The sequence below is a fragment of the Muscardinus avellanarius genome (genome assembly GCF_963383645.1).
Source record: "Muscardinus avellanarius genome assembly, chromosome: 2".
Classification (NCBI taxonomy): Eukaryota; Metazoa; Chordata; class Mammalia; order Rodentia; family Gliridae; genus Muscardinus; species Muscardinus avellanarius.
The window spans coordinates 45,413,334-45,433,341 of NC_137787.1; the positions used below are offsets into that span (position 1 = coordinate 45,413,334).

The following is a 20,008-nucleotide window of genomic DNA, read 5'->3' on the forward strand; positions in this document are numbered from 1 at the left end:
CTTTGGGTTCAATCCCCAGTACCTCACACACAGAAAAGTAAAAAACTAATTATGTCCATTTTTTTTTTTTTTTTTTTTTGGTGGTACTGAGGATAGAACCCAGGGGCCTTCTACCTCCGGGCTACACTCTCAGACCTATTTTATATTTTATTTGGAAACAGGGTCTCTTAAGCCAGCTGAGGTTGGCTTCGAACCTGCTCAATCCTCCTGTCTCAGCCTCCCAAGCGCAGGGATTACAAGCGTGTGCCACCATGCCCAGCTGATGTCCAATATTTATCATATAGTATTAATGTTTTAGAAGGCTGGTCAAGAAGTTAGTGTGCATTACTACATTGAGTTTCTATAATACTGACTTAGTCCTACTTTCATGGATGTAAATTCTAAGGCTAGAGGAAGTTATATAACTAGTCTGGTACCACACAGATACTAAATAATCAAGCCAAGATCAATCCTAGGTCTATCTGATACCAAATTCCAAGTTCTGGCAACACTCCTTATCTACTTTTATTATAGTAGATATTATTTTAATATGTGGCCATTAGCCTCTCTCTCAGCAATAATTCCCTCAGCTCAAAGTTCAGGGAAAAGGGATTCTCGGCTCAGTTTTTCCTTGACTAACTATTTATTATCCTAGTTCTTTCCAACAAGTCCCAATATTCCCAAGACCTTCCTTAAAAGAACCCGACTTATATACTTCATCCTTAGGAAGAAATCAATAGGAGTAGCAACAAAGTTTTTTCCCCCAGATAAGTCTGATTGTCCTTGGAAAACCTCACTGTAGTCCTGGATAATGTTTCTATACCAGATCATTGTTCCTTCCTCCTGGGTTTCAAAAATAAGCCAAATATAGTAGAAAAGTCCTGTAATCTCAGTACTTGAGAGGCTGAGGCAGGAGAATCTCAGGTTTCAGGCTAGCAGTGTGCAGTATCTTAGTGAGACCCTGTTTTAAAATAAAACATAAAATAGGAATGTGAGTAAATCTCAGAGGTTGAACATCCCTGGGTTCAATCCTAGTAACACATATGTGCGTGCGCACGCACACACACACACACACACACACACACACACACACACACACCAAAAATAAAAAGGAAAGGATTGCCCACTACAGCTAACGAAGAAAAAAGTGATTTGATTAACATCATGGGAAACTTACCAGCCTCACCACTCAGTGGGTGTTTTTCTACCTTTTGTTTGGAATGTTTTAATCCCCCTACCCCCATGCATTTCCATGTTGCCTGACTCGTTTTTCCCTTCACTACTCAGACTCATTCCTGCACTGTAGTTTCTCCTCAGATAAAATACTTCTAATCAAATTCCATCAAAAGGAGTGACAGGAAAGCTAATGAGTAAATGGGCTTAAAGTATCACAGAGTCCTGAATGGAAGGCGCACACTGTTATTAATATAATGCGGCTCATCCATTACGAATCTGACTATGAGCAGGAACAGTGGCTCTGACCTCATTTACTGGCCAGGCCAGAGAGGGTCTGTTGAAGAGCCCAAGAGAGAGACAGCTCAAGGGAAATAAGCCACAGCCAGAGTCCAAAACAACCCAGAAAGCCAGCCTTACCACAGCACAAATGGGTGCTTTGAAATTGACCTGGATTGTTGTATGGTCGAAACACAGCTTGGATCTGAGTCTAGGACCTTGAGAATGGAATAAGTGACAGCCATGTTTAATAGATGAAACAAAACCTAGTGAAATTAGAGGGCAGCCACAAACCAGACATATGAATAAGTCATTTGCCAGCTGGCCAGGGCTGCATCCTCACACGTTAGTGGACGGGAAGGCATTCCTAAATACACAGGAAAGACTCATTTAACTCCTTGTAGGTCATCCTCAGAAAAGCCATTTCCAGAGAGGCAGGAAACTAAATGAATGCCAAACCACTCAACATATGCATGAGACAGTTATAAATGTGTGTGAGTCATCTGAGTTGCTGTCTCTTACTTCCTCTGATGTAGACGACTTTTTACTCCATCAGGTAGTCTTTTAAAACTATTTCATATTTCTCTTCTCTCTTATAATTTAGAGAGCTAAGGTTTTCAGTCAATGTTAATTGTCTCCGAAGGAGTCTCAGAGGGTAGCATTTCCACATAGAGGCCCCTGAAATTATTATTTTCAAGTAGAGCTGATTCTTTTTCTTTGTAGCCTTGAAGAAAAGAGATCTATGTAATCGCAGTGTCAAAATGTCAAAAGATGGAGATAGGTTGAAAAAAGGAAGAAAAGAAAAGAAAATACACACACAGAAAATCCTTAAAGCATCTGTGCAGTCCTCTGCCTTACAAATCCTTGGTTCACATAAAATACTTGTGACATGCTGCAATTAACTAGTTACTCCTTTCAGAATGAATAATAATGTAATTATTTGCCAAAAGTAGGGAAGAAGGAATAGTTTCTGTTTTTAAAAATGTGTGCCTTTCATTTCTGTAGAAAGAGAAACCCTAGATTAATTTACATAAGCTACTAAAGCAGAGTGACCTGCAATTTCATCAGTACATTATATGATAATTCTGTCATCTTAGCATCAGAGCCTGATTTTTTCCAAGGGTTAAGAGTATAGCAAACTGACAAATTGCTACCATGCTCAAATTACACTGGTGCCTAAAATTTTATCCAAATATTACCAAAAATAAGTAAGTAGTAGCCTGGCTAATGAAAGCATCACCCTTTCGCAATTAGATGCAGATGTCATCGAAATCATGAAGAGCTAGTAGTCTGTGTCCTTTGTGGAGAGACAAATCAAAGGAGAACATGAGCCTTTGGGCCCCACTTATGCCAAGTGGCTCAAAGTTAGCTGAGAATTTTCATGGACGTGTCACTGGTCATCTCTTTTTGATGTTGTGAAACCAAAACTCTTGAGAGACAGAGAAAGTTATGTGAAATAAAAGGGTTTACTGCGTCATTACAGAAATTAGAAAGAGAAAAAAGAAAGCTCCTGGTCTTGGTACATAGCTTCTCTATGAAGGACAGCAAGGTTAGACAGTACGTGGACCATGTCCTCAAACACTAGAGTAAGAGTGTTTTCATCATGAATCTTGGGGAAATAAGGCATTACTTGTATACCTTGAATCTACACTGATTATTGATGAAAGAGGTGGATAACTCAAAGCAGGGGAAATTTTGGGATAGGTGGACAGTCCATTAACAGGAGTATTCTGTGCTTGCTTTGTGATTGTTGGTGGTTAATGGTTGAGTCCATTTAAATTCATAAAATCATAATAATAAGACATAATAATAAGACGTAGCATTGCTTTTCAAATCCTGTACAACCAAAGTATTTATTTAACTGTCTAATGAAGAGAATTAATGAAAGTAATAGTTTACTGTGTCCAAATTATTAGGTAAGATGGAGAATGCAAAGATAATGTAGCCACTATCAGTAGAGGTCAAAATGGTCTTAGTATTTCAAACCAAGGTCTTGAAACCCTACTTGTTTTTCTAATTAACAAAACTTAACAGACTTAGGTACATAAATATAGTACATAATGATTAATCAGAGCTCATTGTTCTAATGAAAACAGAAATGTTGGATTCTTGGTATTCCAGTCCCAACATTTTTCTTTCCCCAAACTAAATAGTTTTCAAGTCATTTTTAGCTTTGAAACTTCTTTTACTTATTAAAAGATAGAAAGAAAAAAAGAAGAAAAAAGAAAGGAAGGAAGGAAGCATGGACAGACCTGGGTGTGATAGTATATGCCTATAATCTAATATTTGGAGGGCTGAGACAGGAGGATCATAGGTTCAAGGCCAGCCTCAGCAACTTAGCAAGGACTCTGTTCCAAATTTTTAAAAAATAAAAAGAGACAGGAGTACCTGGGAGGAGAACATCCCTGGGGTCAATCCTCATGACAAAAAGGCGGGGAGGGGATCTCTCCCTAAATTTCTAGTTTTCAATGATTTCTGGTATTCACAAGAAAGCTTTAAAAATAACTTACATTTGCATTTAATTGATATATGCAATTCCAGAAATTAGGAAGAAAGAAGGAAGCATAATAAAGGTATAGTTTAGCAGAAAAGACCAACAAAATCTGTACTCTCATAAAGCTTACGTTCTAGGAGACTACAATTTACTTTCACTTCAAGGAATTTCTGACTTCCATTCTAGATGAAAGCACAAATGCCAAATGTCCATTCTTCTTCTTAGCTATTACCTAAAAGGCTTTGTTTGAGACATCAAGAGTCAGGGATTTCCAAAGGGAAAACAGATATTGAAAGGAGGCTCTGAGCAAGCAATACTTAGGAAAGGGAAGGGCAGAGGGTGTGGGCAGTGGATGTGCAGAACTAAAATCTAATCGGTTGAACTGGAAAAAGGAAAAGAAATGAGCCAATTGAAAAAGAAAGATGTTGTAAAATGTCCTGAACAATTGTTGAATTTGCTTCTATGGCTTAATTAAAGGATTGTTTTGTTTCCACTGATTCTCATTATTCTCATTTTATCATTTTACTATGTTATCAAGTGGACTTCAGAACTGTCAATTATTTTGGGTCCATGTATATATATATATATATATATATATATATATATATATATATATATATATATACATATACATATATAGTGTCCCTTCCTGAATCTCTTTGGATCTAATTTGGAGATAAACTTGATATTTTACTTAATTTATAATTTAGATAGATACAACAACATACCTTTCTCTCCGTCTTTCTGCTGCTATAAGTTTTTAAGAATCCTTTCAGAGAAATAAGTATTTTTACCTTTGTAAAGATTCAAAAAACTTTGACAAAGCTGGACATGGTGACGCACACTTGTAATCCCAGCATCTGTGAGGCTGAGACAGGATGATTGCGGTTCACGGCCAGCCTCCGCCGCTTAGTGAGGCCCTTTCCAACTCAGTGAGATCCTATTTCAAAAACAAAAAGAATAAAAATTAGGGCTGGGGGTATCGCTGGGAGGTAGAATGCCCCTGGGGTACATCCCCAGTACTGCACCCCCCAAAAATAACACTTCTGAGAGAAGTAAAAATTTAAAGTGACTTGAAGGCAAAAGATATCACCTGTTTTGATGTACAGAAACTCAGCCTCCCCACCCCTTCTTTATTTAATACCAATGGTTCAGGCAAGCCTGGCATACAAAGTCGCTTTTCCAAATCTTTTCTGAGAAGAGTCAACAGCACGACAACCATGTAGACAGCTCCTGCTCTCAGATTTTCAGACGCCAAGAGCACTGGTCCTCAATGAGCTAAACGTTGAGAGATGGTCACCATCTGCTGTAGACATTTTAGATATTTGTTTCCAAATAGGTGAATGTGAAAATAACCAACTGTTCTGTTCAGGAAGGGCGTGTGTGTGTGTGTGTGTGTGTGTGTGTGTGTGTGTGTGTGTGTGTGTGTTGGGGGGGTAATACTGGGGGTTGAAGCCAGGGGCATTCTACCTCTGATCTACATTACCAGCTCTTTTTATTTTTTGTTTTGAAATAAGGTCTCGCTTGGTTGCTGAGTTTCTCTAAGATGCTGAAGCTGTCCTCAAACCTATGATCTTCCTCCTTGTCATACTCAGCCTCCCAAGTATTAGAGTTTTGGGCTTGTGCCATTGTGCCTGGTGAAATGATTCTTATTTTTTAAAAAATAAATGAATACTTTTTAAGCTCATTACCCCACTTGCTGCCAGCATTTTTAACAACAGTCTAAGTAATTTTGACACTGATAGCCCAAGGACTATGCTCTGAGACACGCTGGATGTAGACAAACCCTGAGTAAGACTCAGCAAACAAACAGATCAAGCAGTGATTATCAGGCAGTGAGTTGGGTACCAGAAAGAAAAGGATTACATCATTTTCAGGAAAATTGATGGAACTAGAGAGTATTATGCTAAGTGAGATCAGACAGTCTCAGAAAGTCAAAGGTCCTAGTTTTCTCTCTTATGTGGAAGCTAAAGAGAAAATAGGAAACCAAAGAGACTTCAGATTAATGAGGAGAGAGACTGGTAGAAGTCTGGAAGGGGATTGGGGGAATGATACGGGGAGGAGGGAAAGCAGAAGTGAGTAAGGAAGTAATTCAAGCAATGTTATGTCCAACAAAAAGGTATCACTACCATCTCACTCTGGAGCACGGAAGGCAGCAAGGGGTCGAGTGGAAGGTGGAGAGAAATATACAAGGCATGTGTGTATGTGTTTGGATCACTTTGAAACTCACTATGATATATAATTTCCATTCATCAATGAAAGTATTTTTAAAATATAGAATCTTAGACTCTACTCCAGATTTACTGGAGCCCAGGAACCTGACAGAGAATCTATATATTTAAAAGATTTCTGGGAGATTCTAATTTATGGCCTATGGTATTAAAGGAAACGAGTTTTAGCTTAAGACATCTTTAAGGCGGCCCTTGTTCTATAATTTATTAGCTCTCTGGTTTTATGTAATATATTGGCCCATAAAATATATGTTATGAGGATAAAATAAACCAATGCATGTTAAGAGTCCAGCAGGTAGTAAGCTGTTTGTTATTGACATCATTATATCATATGCCCAGCTCAAGTTAGATGTAAAGAAAGAAGATATGTGATGGGCAGCTTTGAGAACCATATGACCTATTTAGAAAAACAATATAAATATTAATAAAAATTTTAAGTGTGAGCTTGTATTTCAAGGCAGTAAGAGGTTTGCACAGACACCCCAAAACCACAACACGCTGAAAAAAAAAATGGGTTGTAAAAAAAGAGAATTATAAGAACATTAAAAATTTATACTGTTTTAGACTAATAAAAACATTAAAATCATGACTGATAAATTATATTTATTGTTTTATTATTTAAAATAAAGGAAAGAAGCCAGACGTGGTAGGGCATGCTTGTAATCCCAGCATTCAGGAGGCTGAGACAGGAGAATTGTTGTTTGCGGTCAGCCTCAGCTACTTAGGCCCTTTGCAACTCAGCGAGACCCTGTTTCAAAATAAAGAATAAAAAATACAGCTTGGGGTGAAGCTTGGAGGTAGAATGTTCCTGGGTTCTATCGTGAGTACCACAAAATATAAATAAATAAAATAAAGGAAAAAAAAAGCAGTCTATCTTTGGGAGAGTGATCCATGGGATATACTTAAAGGGAAACAAAAAAACCCCTGAAGTTTTCAACAAATGGTGTGCATATGAGAGCATAGGTGTTTCTGGGGAAAAAATCTAAAGGGTTTTGTGACCATCCCAAATGTTAGACTACTGAATATTTTCACTTAGTAAATATTATGTATGTTTCTTATTTATGCTGAAGAAATTCCACTGCGGATTGCATTCCAAACAGCTTACTTGTTTGCTTTCTCTTAACTGTCTTCTGAGTCATTTTCCCCAAGCTTTAACCATTCAAATATCCTGAGAAAAGAAGTGACAGGAAGATTGCATCTTAGGAAACTAATACAGACTTTCATGGCTACTCCAGTTTATTCAAGTTGTGCAGACTTCAGCATGGAAGTTTATGTACATATTTTATTTATTTATTTGTTTATTTATTTAGTGGTACTGAGGATAAAACCCAAGGACATTCTACCTCCAAGCTACACTCCAAACCCTATTTTTTTTTATTCTTTATTTTGAAACAGGGTCTCACTGCGTTGCAAAGGGCCTCACTAAGTAGCTGAGGCTGTCCTCGAACTGTGATCCTCCTGTCTCAGCCTCCCAAATGCTGGGATTACAAGCGTGCACCGCCATACCCGGCACTAGGTACATATTTTAAAAGTTCCAGGCTGCACATTAACTGATGATCATTTTCTGAAGTTCTTTCTTTCTTTCTATTTTCCATCTATTGCTCAGTCTTTTGAATTATTTTCAATAAGCCCTGTTTCTTTTCGTCTCAGAAAAGTGGAGGAACTGGCTTGTAAGGATGCAATTCAGTTTTGCTGATCTGCATTTTGCTACCCTAGCTTTTCCACCATTTGTGTTTTATTTATAATGTGGTAACAAAACTATTGATGTTACATGTTTTTATTTTTCTCTTCCTTTAGGTGTGTGTGCAACATTGACTGTTCCCAAACCAACTTCAATCCCCTTTGTGCTTCTGATGGGAAATCGTATGATAATGCATGTCAAATCAAAGAAGCATCATGTCAGAAACAGGAGAAAATTGAAGTCATGTCTTTGGGTCGATGTCAAGGTAATGTTCATACCAAAATTCATTTCAAAGAATGTTTTTAGTCTTTGTGCAGAAATGAAAAGTGAAGATAACTCCTTATTAGGTAGCTATTTCATTTCCGAAAGACAGTTCTGATTTACAATGGATAGTGTAGTCTACTACAGTATTTGTGTTGATTATAGGTGTCTGAGGCTCTATCAGCAAGAGTCCACATCTTTTTCTATATAATAGGACAGTATTGTCACAATGCCATGAACACAGAAGCTAATATTCAGAAGATAGCAGCCATTCTTCTTGTAAAGGGTAAAAAGAATGTCAAAAGTATTTTTAACAAAGAATCTAAGAATTTATTAGAAACCTTGAAATTAAAAGTGAATCACAGCTTTTTTCTGTATTGATCAGTAAAAATATTTCAAGGACAATTTGAAAAGCAGGATGTCTGAGAAAGTTCTATTTTGATTTTTTTGTATAGAAACAACCATTTTGGAGGATTATCTTCTTATTCCTTTATTTGACTTATCAGTTATAATTATAAACTTCCTTCTTATCTCAGAGTGTGGGAAACTGCCATCGTTCTGTTATTCACTCTCAAACAGAAATACGCATTGGAAATCAAATCTGTCGCTGTGTAGAGGTTGCTTAGAACTATACTTGAAAAAAAATATAACTTCAACTTCTGTGAAGATACTGTTGAAGAAATGTTTGATATAAGTACTTAAACAGCTAACCAGTTTTTACCGTTAATCTTTTAACACAGATAACACAACTACAACGACTAAATCTGAAGATGGGCATTATGCAAGAACAGATTATGCAGGTACATAATATTTGCTACTTCAAAATCTGAGAATTTCTATGGGAGACACCTGAAGAGTCATTGTTTATTGCTCATTCTAGATGGAATCTTGTGAGACTTAAGACAAGTGCTGGTCTTCTCTTGCTTAGGTTAAGCTTTCAGTAGGCAAGAGTAAAAAGGTTTTGAAGCAAATAGAACAGTTTTATTTCCCCCAGAATTAAAGCAATTGTCAAAAATGTCAGTAAGATATAATTAACTTGTTTTGACACTGTAAATGGTACAAATGACAAAACATTTATCAAATTAATGGGCATCAGTGGAAATTAATGCAATTTCGGGCAGTATATTATAATGAATGCAAATGCTTTTGTTTGAATTTTCATAAACGTGAGCAATAAAAAAGTTTGTTAGACTTTGAAAAGCTACAAAGGATAATTATAAATAGTAATATAGACTATCTCTATTTAGATGCTAGGTTTAAAAGGTATATAATTTATTTTAAAAACTAAAAAATTAATTTATTGAGAAATTAGAATATATCCTATTATACATGCAAAATTATAAAGAATTCTATATAAAACAAAATTCTATATAAATAAAAATTATATAAAATTCTATATAAATAAAAATTATAAAGAACTCTATATAAATAAAATTCTACATAAAATATAAATATTGTTTTAAAACTATAGATTTTCTTTTGAGACATAGCTCTACCTAATATAATTTTCCTAGATAAGGAAAAGATGTATGGTTATACAATTGGAATGTTATGAGATTTTTAAATTTTATAGAAATTTATAATGACAAATATAAAATGAAGTTAATTATTAAAGCTGATAATGATACATGGGTATTTTTAAACAAAACTTTTTATTCAGCTGTTAAGCATTCTGTTACAATGCTGTTAACCATTGTAACTATTTTATGACTAGTATTCAATATAAAATAACTGCTTTCATCTTTTGAAATATCTGCTACCTTTCTTTTTACCTGAAATTGTATTTCCTTAAATTATATGCCTGATATCATATTTACATAAAGACTAAATCTTTAAGATTGAACAAATTAGCTGATTAGATGTTTTATTTGTTTATCTCAAGCATCTCAGAACTTGGAAAGAACTAAAAGATTCTTTTTTAAATTTTTATATCTTCATGTTTTCCAACATGTAGATCAAACTTTTTATAGGCTAGGATCCTGAAACTATAATAAATGATGATATATTAAAACAGGTTAGTTCTACTGTTACACACCTATTCCTAAAGTGTCCAGGAGAAAGATTAATAGATGTTCCTTGAAAAGAATAGTCTAGCCATCAGGAACTGTGAGAAGAACTCAGATAAACAAATAAATCATTTACCCAGAAATCTTTGTAGCTCTTATGTTTATTACAAAATCTTTTAAGAGAAAGCCTCGTGTGTGTGTGTGTGTGTGTGTGTGTGTGTGTGTGTGTTGCTGGAGAATGAACCCAGAGGGATCTACCTCCGAGCTACACCGCCAGCCCTATTTTTTATTCTTTATTTTGAAACAGGGTCTCTTAGCTGAGGCTGGCCATGAACCTGAGATCCTCTCATCTCAGCCTCACAACTACTGGGAGTATACGCATGCGCCAGCACACCCAGTGAAAATCTTTTTTTTTTTTTTTCTGCAATCATTCCTTAATATCCATAGAAGGTTGGTTTCAGAATATCCTCATATATCAAAATCCAAGGGTTCCCAATTGCCTTATATAAAATGGGGTGATATTTGCATATAATTTATACACATTCTCCTCATGGTTAATGAAATGTAAAATCTACGTAAATATACTATATTGTTTAAGGGATAATGACAAGAAAAAACTCTGTACATGTTCAGCAAGACACATTTTTCCTGATATTTTTGATCTGTGATTAGTTGAGTCCAAAACCACAAAACCCATGGAGACAGAGGAACATTTTAGTTTCACTAATTATTGTGGATAATTTCTAATATATGCAAAAGATACACAATATAGGCCGTACAGTGTAATGAACCCATGTGTACTTATCATTCAAACCTATTTACATTGGTTCATAGCTAACACAGTGCCATCCCCACCCTTACTATTTCTTCCTACCTCTGTAATATATGGAGGTAAGTTCCAGAAATTACATGAATTTATTCATAGTTTAAAATGTATCTTAAAAATAGCAACTCTTTTTAAAAAGTGACAATACCAGAATCACTCCTAAAATAACTATAACATCTTATAATATACAGCTTTTGTGAAAATTATTTGAAAAATATAACTTATTTCAAGGTACATTTGTACTACTAGTATTCCCCAAAATATATTTGGGATATGCTGACCCACAGAAAACGTATTAGAAGTAATAAAAGATAGTAATAAAAATAAGATATGAGGCTAATAATACATATTTTAAATTTAAATGAAACCAAATATGTTTTATACTTAATTATAAATAAAAATTATATATTGCCGGGCGTGGTGGCGCACGCTTGTAATCCCCGCGCTTGGGAGGCAGAGACAGGAGGATCGTGCAGGTTCGAGGCCAGCCGTGAGCGCTGGCTTAGGAGACCCTGTTTCCAAACAAAAATGTAAAAGTAGGTCTGGGAGTGTAGCCCGGAGGTAGAAGGGCTTCCAGGAACCCCAGTACCACAAAAAAAAAAAAAAAAAATTATATTTAACATTATCATAAGTCACTCCTTCTAACCACTTAAAACAACTTTATAACTGTTTTAAAAACTAACTTATTTAAAGATTTTAAATGTAACATTCCATAAATATCTTCCCATTAAACCACCTATCACTGGAATTATAAGAAAATAAAATCTCTCTCTGAGGATTCTGTCCTGAAACAAAGAGTGCTTCAAGTTGATCAGCATCACATGTAAATATCTTCGCATTTATAAAATTATACCAATAATATCATGATAGAGTTAACAAATCTCTCAATGTTATTTATATTGCATATTATAGTTTGTTCATTTTCAAAGAGATTCGGGATTGAATTCTTATTCCAAAAATGTTCATAATTGGTTTTGACTTCCAACAGATCATCTCAGTTGCTCAATATCACAATTTTTATTTTTATTTTTTAAATTAATTTATTTATTTTTGCAGGTCTGGGGATAAAACCCAGAGGCATTCTGACCCCCTGCCCAATTTTTTATTCTTTATTTTGAAACAGGGTCTCATTGAGCTGCGAAGGGCCTCACTAAAAAGCTGAGGCTGTTTGCGAACCGCGATCCTCCAGTCTCAGCCTCCCAAACGCTGGGATTACAAGTGTGCACCATCACACCGGGCTCAATATCACCATTTTTAATTGCTATTATTTTCTAACTAACCTCTTTACTGGGAAGGAAAAAGAACATGTTTTTAAATACATGCAGATAAAAAGTTCAGTAACTCAGTGAGGTCTAGGTTTTTCTAATTTAACTTCATATTTATCCAATGAATCGCAAAGAAAAACTTTTAAGATAAAAGTAAAGTTTAAAAACACATGGTCATTGGAATACAGATTTAAGACAGGACCAAAGATAATGTCAACTGAAGCTTATAATTTCTAATTTAACATTGACTGCATACTTAAAATCTCTCTTTAATTTACTTTAGGTAACTTTATTTGCATTAATGGTTTTATGAAAATAGTATAAACTTCTCTTTAGTAATTACTTAAATGGTTCTGTCACATACCTCAACATGTCCAAGCATCCAATAGTATTTGCATTTTATTTGAGCCTTGAAACACATTGGAAAATAATAAAAGGAACCAAATGGAGAGTCAGTATGTCATTTTCTTCTTAATTTGTATCTCATATGCTAAAATCTCCCTAAGAAGCAAAAGCAGGAGCTGCATGAATCGTGTTCCTAGAAGGTTGCCTTGAGCTCACAGCTAATTCAGTATCACAGCTTCTTTCCTTATCAGATAAACATTCACTGACTCTCCTGCCAGGGTGGAGTGACCATTCTAACTCACTCTCATTTTTCCATATGTCATTAACACTATACATTTAGAATCTCTTACCAGTCTCCTCCTTTTGTTCCTTTGAGCCAATAGCCTGAAAGCTATTAATACAAGAACACACGTTTCTAATTATAAAAATAGTAACTTCTTTAAAGAAACCTAAATCTTTTAAAAAGTATATTATATCTTTTTTTATATCATTTAAAAGTAAGAGACACCAGCAAGAGCCAGCAGAGACTGAATTACAAAAAGAGAAGAAAAGGAGGGAAAAAATCAAACTAAGGAAGCAATGCCTAAAATAAAACTAACCTGTGCCATAGATTACAATGTGTCTAACTTGTACAGAGATGTGAATTCAATAATCCTCACAGTCATATAAATGTAGACAGCTTCAGGAAACCAAAGAATTTGCCAGGCCATCCCTGCCAGTCTTACTTTGAGTTGTCCTGCGTTGGGTGTCTATTCTGGCCCTCTCTCCTTTAATGAGACCCAAGCCACTGCCTAGTCCTGAAGGCTTGAGGCTCTGCTATCTGCGTTTCAGAGGCCTAGTGACAGGATCCCTGCTAGATAAGCTAACAGGCTAATGTTGTTCTGCCTTCATTGGCCTAAGATATGGCTTAGCTAGGGGTCTGTCTCTTACCAGCAGAAAGGCTCAGAAAACACACAGTTTATAAAACCACAAAGCTAGGGCTTTCTGGGTTTCCCATTGTTTCAAATTGCTAATATTATATTTTTCTTCTAGACAAGACTAAGTGTTTTATGCCTCTTGAAATATGTGACATGTCCATCAAAATAATCTGCACAATATTTAACATGCATATGTGGCAGAGAGATATTAATAAAATTAATATATTTATTCCTAGAATGTCTTGTAATGAAAAAATCATAAGATCCAACCATTTTGCTTCTCTTCATCTGGCACATGTGTTTTCTGATTGTGTTGCTTTGTTTCCCTAAAAGTCTAGTTCTGTTTCAAAATATGTGGCTATATATTTTTCCAGTAAAAATATACTTAACTGTCGAGGATGCTGGATGTTTAAAAAACATAAAGCCCAACTTTTTGGGTTTTTATCATGTAGAAAATAAGCAGCATTTTATTTTATGACAGCCTTTACAGGTTTCCAAAAGAGGATATAGCATGTCTTATAGACATTCAGTGATATTGTTTAAACAGAAACGGAAAACATAAAACAGACATGTTAAGGAAAATAAATGTATTAGAAAAATAGACTATTTGCAGTCTAATTTAGCCCTAAGCTTCCTTGTACCCAATGTCAAAAGAGAAATTATGTTGGAATAAGTTTATTCCACAATTACTAGAGTCCCTGTCATGCATAGACATTATTCTGGTCTTCATAAAAGTAAAAAAAAAAAAAAAAAAAAAAAAAAAAATCAACATAGTTCTCTGCTAAATGGAACTTAGGTTTTCATTTTATGATAAAACTAAATAAAAAATAAGTTCAAAGACCAAAGATACATTTTCTCTATACTAAATAATGTTGGAATATTTAGCACAGATCTTTTTGCAATGCATCACTGAAACACATAAAATGGATAAAATTGTCAACAGTGATTTTTTTACAAATATCAGCCAAGAAGCTGTTTATATGGCTGGGGATTTAAAAAATCTATTTGGCAATAAAATATGTATAACTCAGTGATAGTGTTTCTGTGGCAGACTAGAGTAATGAGTTTCATTCATGTATATTTTCAAATTGGAAAAAATAAATAAATTATATAGAATACTGAGGAACATATCTAAGAGAGAAAGTATACCCAGCTTAGTTTCCTGACATACACAACATTATCAGGAAATGTATATGCAAACAGCCAGAAAACCTGACTAAAGACAAGAATGTTCTAGAGAGAGCAAGTGAGTATACGGGGAGAAGGAATATCTCTTGTTAGTGGTCGTTCATGGGAAGGGGAAGTCCTGGGTCATCTCTGCCTTCTCAGTGAGCCAGGATCTCACTTGTCCCGGGTCTAACTAGTACAGACCTGCGTGGAGTCCAGTGATTATCTGTTGAGCACCACACTGTGGCAGCTCACAAATTCTTATAACATTTAAGAAGAATTATTTTTTACAAAACTTTGTTTAGGAGTTCATTTCTTGCCTTTAAGCAACAATTGAGATATCAAGCTTAGATGTGAAATGTGGAAGAGTGAAGACAGAAATATATAGTTAAAACAAATTCCATCCACCCTACTAACATCCCCCCAATCAATTTCCTCACAGTAAGCAGAAACTGACATCTTAAAACAGTATCTAGATGGTCTAAGTGAATTGACAAAGTAACTCTTCTCTCTAGATGTCATTGCAATTTACAAAGCCTCTCTGCATATTATCTCCTCTCTTTGCAACAGAAATGTGAGGGAGATATGATATGCATTTGAGAAGTGAGAAAGGAAGGCTCAAGGATATTGACTTAAAAGAGTATGCTAGAGAGCTAGGTTAAAGCCATTTTTACCAATCCTAGAATGCAGAAAGTGTTAATGGCGAAGGACCAGGGAATAAGTGTCACTACTTAGTATCCTTAGGGGCTAAGGGACTGATTCTATTGCCCCCAGGTTAAATTCTTGGAAGTGTCAGACTCAAATGGTTCACCAAGATGTCTACATTGCTGTGAGATGCTCCAAAGAGTTATTCTACTTTTACAGTGAGGTCTAGACATCCTGAAAGTGCTTGTTTTGTTTGCTTTTAAAATTCTCCTGTCCTGTTTCCCATTTCTCCACATAGACAAGAGATAGCAAACAGAATCATGTTTGCTACTGAGAAATCTTGTGTTAAAAAATCAAAACAAAACACCAACCTCTCTGTATGATACTTTGTAGTTTTACCAAGGTCTATCCACATGGCATGATTTGTACTAATGTCAACACAATAAAACAGGGTTACAAATACTAGAGGAAATAAAATTGAAGCTCAAAGAAGCTAAGTGGCTGACCTGGAACTGGTCCAGTATTTTGACATGTTGAACACCTACCTGTGCAAGAAGGGCTCTTACTTGACTTACCTAATATCTGCAGCAATTGCTCATCCGCTACATATAATGCAAGCATGAATACCAAGTGGTTTCATATCATATTTATACCATGTATTAATTCAGTCATGTGGCAAAAATCTACATCTAAAATGGAAGCGTTTTCCATTTGCTCATGAGCACAAGGAACGTTTCACTGGAAAGCACGTTATGTCTGGGCCAATAATTTGATCTGTAGGAAATAAATAAATAGCAGCAAATGCAGGCAGCAGCTTGTAGCACAAATATTGGTATCAGCAGTGAAATAAATAAAAATGTTTGCCCAGGCTATTACAGTGCCACCAGACTAGCCTCGAATATTTAAGCCCAGGAAATGAATTAAGATGTTGAGATTTTTCTCAAGATTTCTGAGGAAAAAGTGTCTCGATTCAAGTATTTTCGCCTCTGGGATTTACATTAGAGTGCTGCAAAATTCATAAGGCTTTCTATGAACTCTAACTCACAATTTTTCCTGCTCTCTTGAACTACTGTGCTTTCATTGTTTTCCCCATAAAATCATGTAGCCAGTCATCTGTAATATTATGTTATGTTCATCGTTATAGATAAACACAGAAATGGTATTTGCAATACAGATGAAGGTTCGCTGCTGAAGAGTTGCCTTGGGCCCTCGTAGACACTCAGAAAACTTTGTGTTTATGCCCCAGTTCATAAATGCATCCTGCATCATTTATGTGCACTTTTTTCCTATTTGAAATGCTCCATCCTGAAATAAATTGTTCACCTGGAGCTGTTACTTATCTATCTACCGTTCTCTTCCATAAATGTGGCAGGTGGTTTAGTGGTGATAGCCACAAAATCAAAAGGGATAGAGTTTCAACCCTGGGCATGCTACTGTGGGTTATTTAACCAGAACCAACTAGTTGACCTTTCTGGGCCTTGGATTCTTTGTCTGTTCAATAAAAAATAATTAGCCTAATTTCAAAGAATTGAATTTTAAATTAAAATACCATATAAGGCAATTACCTAGTGAGGGAGCTGTTAGAAATATTTTTGTTCAGTTCTGACACTTGAAAAGAGTTTATTTTTCTGGAATGTGTGACAAAGTCTATGAAATATGGTTTGAAATGTGTTCAAAGTTTATATATACATATTGGCATGTATTAATTCAAGTACAATAGGTTTTGAGAATTGTTTCCTATCCAAATCATATAACACCTTGTTGTAAAAAAGCCTTACCTGACTCTTAATTATTTGTGAAGAAATATTTGAACTATTCCTTATCTATATGTTTTTAGTAAATTAATATGTCTGAATTTTCACACAGCCAATATTTCAATTTTTGTGAAGTCAACATTTTATATATGGTATATTTTGTCATTTAATAATATGACCAAAAACTATTATGATACAATATTTTGTTTTGCTTTGCTTGCTTTGCTTTGTTGAGACACTGAGGATTGAACCCAGGAGCTTTCTACTTCTGAGCTATAATCCTGGCCTTTTCTATTTTGTATTTTAAAACATGGTTTCATTGAGAGCCGCCAGGCATGGTGGCGCACGCTCATACTCCCCGCGCCTGGGAGGCGGAGACAGGAGGATCGCGCAGGCTCGAAGCCAGCTGTGCTGGCTTAAGAGACCCTGTTTCCAAATAAAAAAGTATAAAAATAGGTCTGGGAGTGTAGCCTGGAGATAGAAGGGTTTCCAGGAACCCCAGTAACACACACACACACACACACACACACACACACACACACACACACACAAAAAAAAAAAAAAAAATCTGAGGGCCTCACTAAATTGCCGATGCTGGTTTCAAACTTGGCATATTCCTGTAACCCTAAGGATTACAGGCATGCCCTGCTACACCCAGTTACAACATGATAGTTAAATAAAATTTAGTGGGAAGATATAACACATGACAGAATTGCAATATGATGAGATAACATATTTATTTTCAATTTGGCCTTAAAATTATTCATTTATACCCTATGGTGTATGTTTGAAGAACCTGCACATTCATTTTTTAAAAGAAACCTAGGTAATGGGTGATCAAGCAAAAATAACAGGAATAGAATATCTAGCAACTTGTTTCTGTTTACGTAAAACATTTTGCACTCAGAAACTTTAGTGTTCACATGTTGATGCTTAACACTTGCACATATCTTAAAGTGAAAACAAATGTTTTTAATAAATTCTGATCACAGAGAAAAGGCAGGTCTGTTTAGCATAGGAAGCAAAAAGAAGAAACACAATTTGAACTCAAGCACCCAAGTATTGTTAGTAAAAATGCCATAATTCCCTACCTTAATTTTTTTTACCTCAAGCATGTTATTTTTATTCCTAGAAAGAGCAATATATGTATCTGTAGAAAATATGAAACATTGTAGAATGTATGTAATTTCAAGGCACAATGTTTTCCATAAAACTAATAAATAGAATTCAAGCAGTTAAAAAAAAAAAAGTTCAGAGCACTCTGACTTGCTGCTTTGGTAATGAGTTTGACATGCCCCAAACATATAAACCCATACCATCAAGTCCATTAGAAACTCATTTTTTTTTACATCTTGGTGATTTGAGGCTGTATAGAAACATGATCAGCCAAAAATATTACTAAATACCTGTGAAACTGAATCTTTCAGAGAAACTGCATCCGGTTTGGACCCAAATGTGATCAAAAGAAATATATATCTGGTCCAAATCCCAGGCAGAGCAAGTGTTTGGAAAAGGGTGATAAGTGGATGTCTAATAATCTGAAAATTGACACGGGGAGCAAAGACAACAACACTGTACCCCCAAGTCTTGAGGTGCAGGGAGGAGGGTAGAAAATATGCAGAGCAGAACTGTATGAGGGTTTGGGAAAGTTTTTGGATATTGGTGGAGAGTACAAAAAGACAGACGCAGACAGAGAACATGCAGAAAGATAGACAAGGACAGAGAATCAACAAGAGAAACACATCATGGGTATGATGATCTACTGGAGGATGGGAGATAGGGACAGGATAGTAATTGGACACTTTGGATAGTAGCTATGTTCATGATAGAAGCAGGAAGGGCTCTTGGACTTGTGGACTCAAAAATCTAAATTTTGGATACATTGAGAGTTAAGCTATTCCTTAGTGCTGAGTTTACATTAGCCCAACTCAATATCTGCAAATTGATTTGCAGTAAGAAAAAAATAAAAACCTTACAAAGGACTTCTGTTTTCTGACCACTGTATTCGATTCCCAGAACTGAATTATCTGGCAATCCCAGTTAAAAAAAAAAAAAAAAAAAAGAGCTTACTTAGTGAGCTTAAGTAGTGCATGTATTTTTTAGATGTTTGAGGAATTGAGCTAAGAAACCTGATGCAAATGTCTACCCAATAGTTATACTCTTGTCCTACAATAAGTAGAAATGCAATGTGTCCTTGGCTAGGATGTTCTTAGTGGTCAGAACTTGTACTGACACTTTTGGCCGGTGTGACTTTCCACTGTCTGAGTTTCCATTTCTAGGTAGTCTCTTAACCAGTATATCTACACTCCTAGATATGGTAAATAAATTTAATCAGAGTAATTTTGCAGCCAAGTCTCCAAGAATCCACTTCATGACTTCAAGTCATTCTAGGGCTCTGGACAGGCACTTGGCAATCCCATACTCCTCACTTCTAAGCTCTCCTGAGATCTCTTACTAACATCTTAAATGACAATATGACTATATAACTGAAGCCATCCAAGATTATGAGTCCTACTTCACCATGAACCCTGAAATATTTTTTAATATTTTTAATTAAAAAAAACAGGTGTGATGGTGCATGCTTGTAATCCCAGTACTTGGGAGGCTGAGACAGGAGGATCGCAGTTTCATGGCCAGCCTTATCTACTTAGTGAGGTCATCTGCAACTTAATGAGACCCTGTTTCAAAATAAAGAATGAAAAATAGGGCTAAGGGTGTAGCTGGAAGGTAGAATGTCCTTGAGTTAAATCCCCAGTCCCACAAAAAAGTAACTTTTTAGTTTATAATCCAAAGAGTGGCCATGGCCAAAAACAAAGAAAAATGCACAATTCTTAGAAAGAAAGTTCAATATTTTTTTCCAAAGTATTCATTAGCACTCATGTTAATACAAGTCCTTTATGGTGAAAGTATTAATGTTTAACTTCATAAAACATAAACTGAAGCCAGGTGTGGTGACTTATGCCTATAATCCCAATACTTGGGAAG

The 20,008-nt window shown here is 35.5% G+C and overlaps 1 protein-coding gene across 1 annotated transcript in view; it reads left to right on the top strand.

Annotated features, from left to right (window-relative positions):
- TMEFF2 (transmembrane protein with EGF like and two follistatin like domains 2) overlaps positions 1 to 20,008 on the top strand; it is a gene marked incomplete at both ends in the record, with an annotated part of 268,185 nt that overhangs the window by 207,768 nt on the left and 40,409 nt on the right. Inside the window, 2 exons of the mRNA XM_080720021.1 lie at positions 7,954 to 8,102; positions 8,839 to 8,898. Of these exons, the coding sequence (XP_080576147.1) occupies positions 7,954 to 8,102; positions 8,839 to 8,898 (209 nt within the window). The remainder of the gene's footprint in view (positions 1 to 7,953; positions 8,103 to 8,838; positions 8,899 to 20,008) is intronic.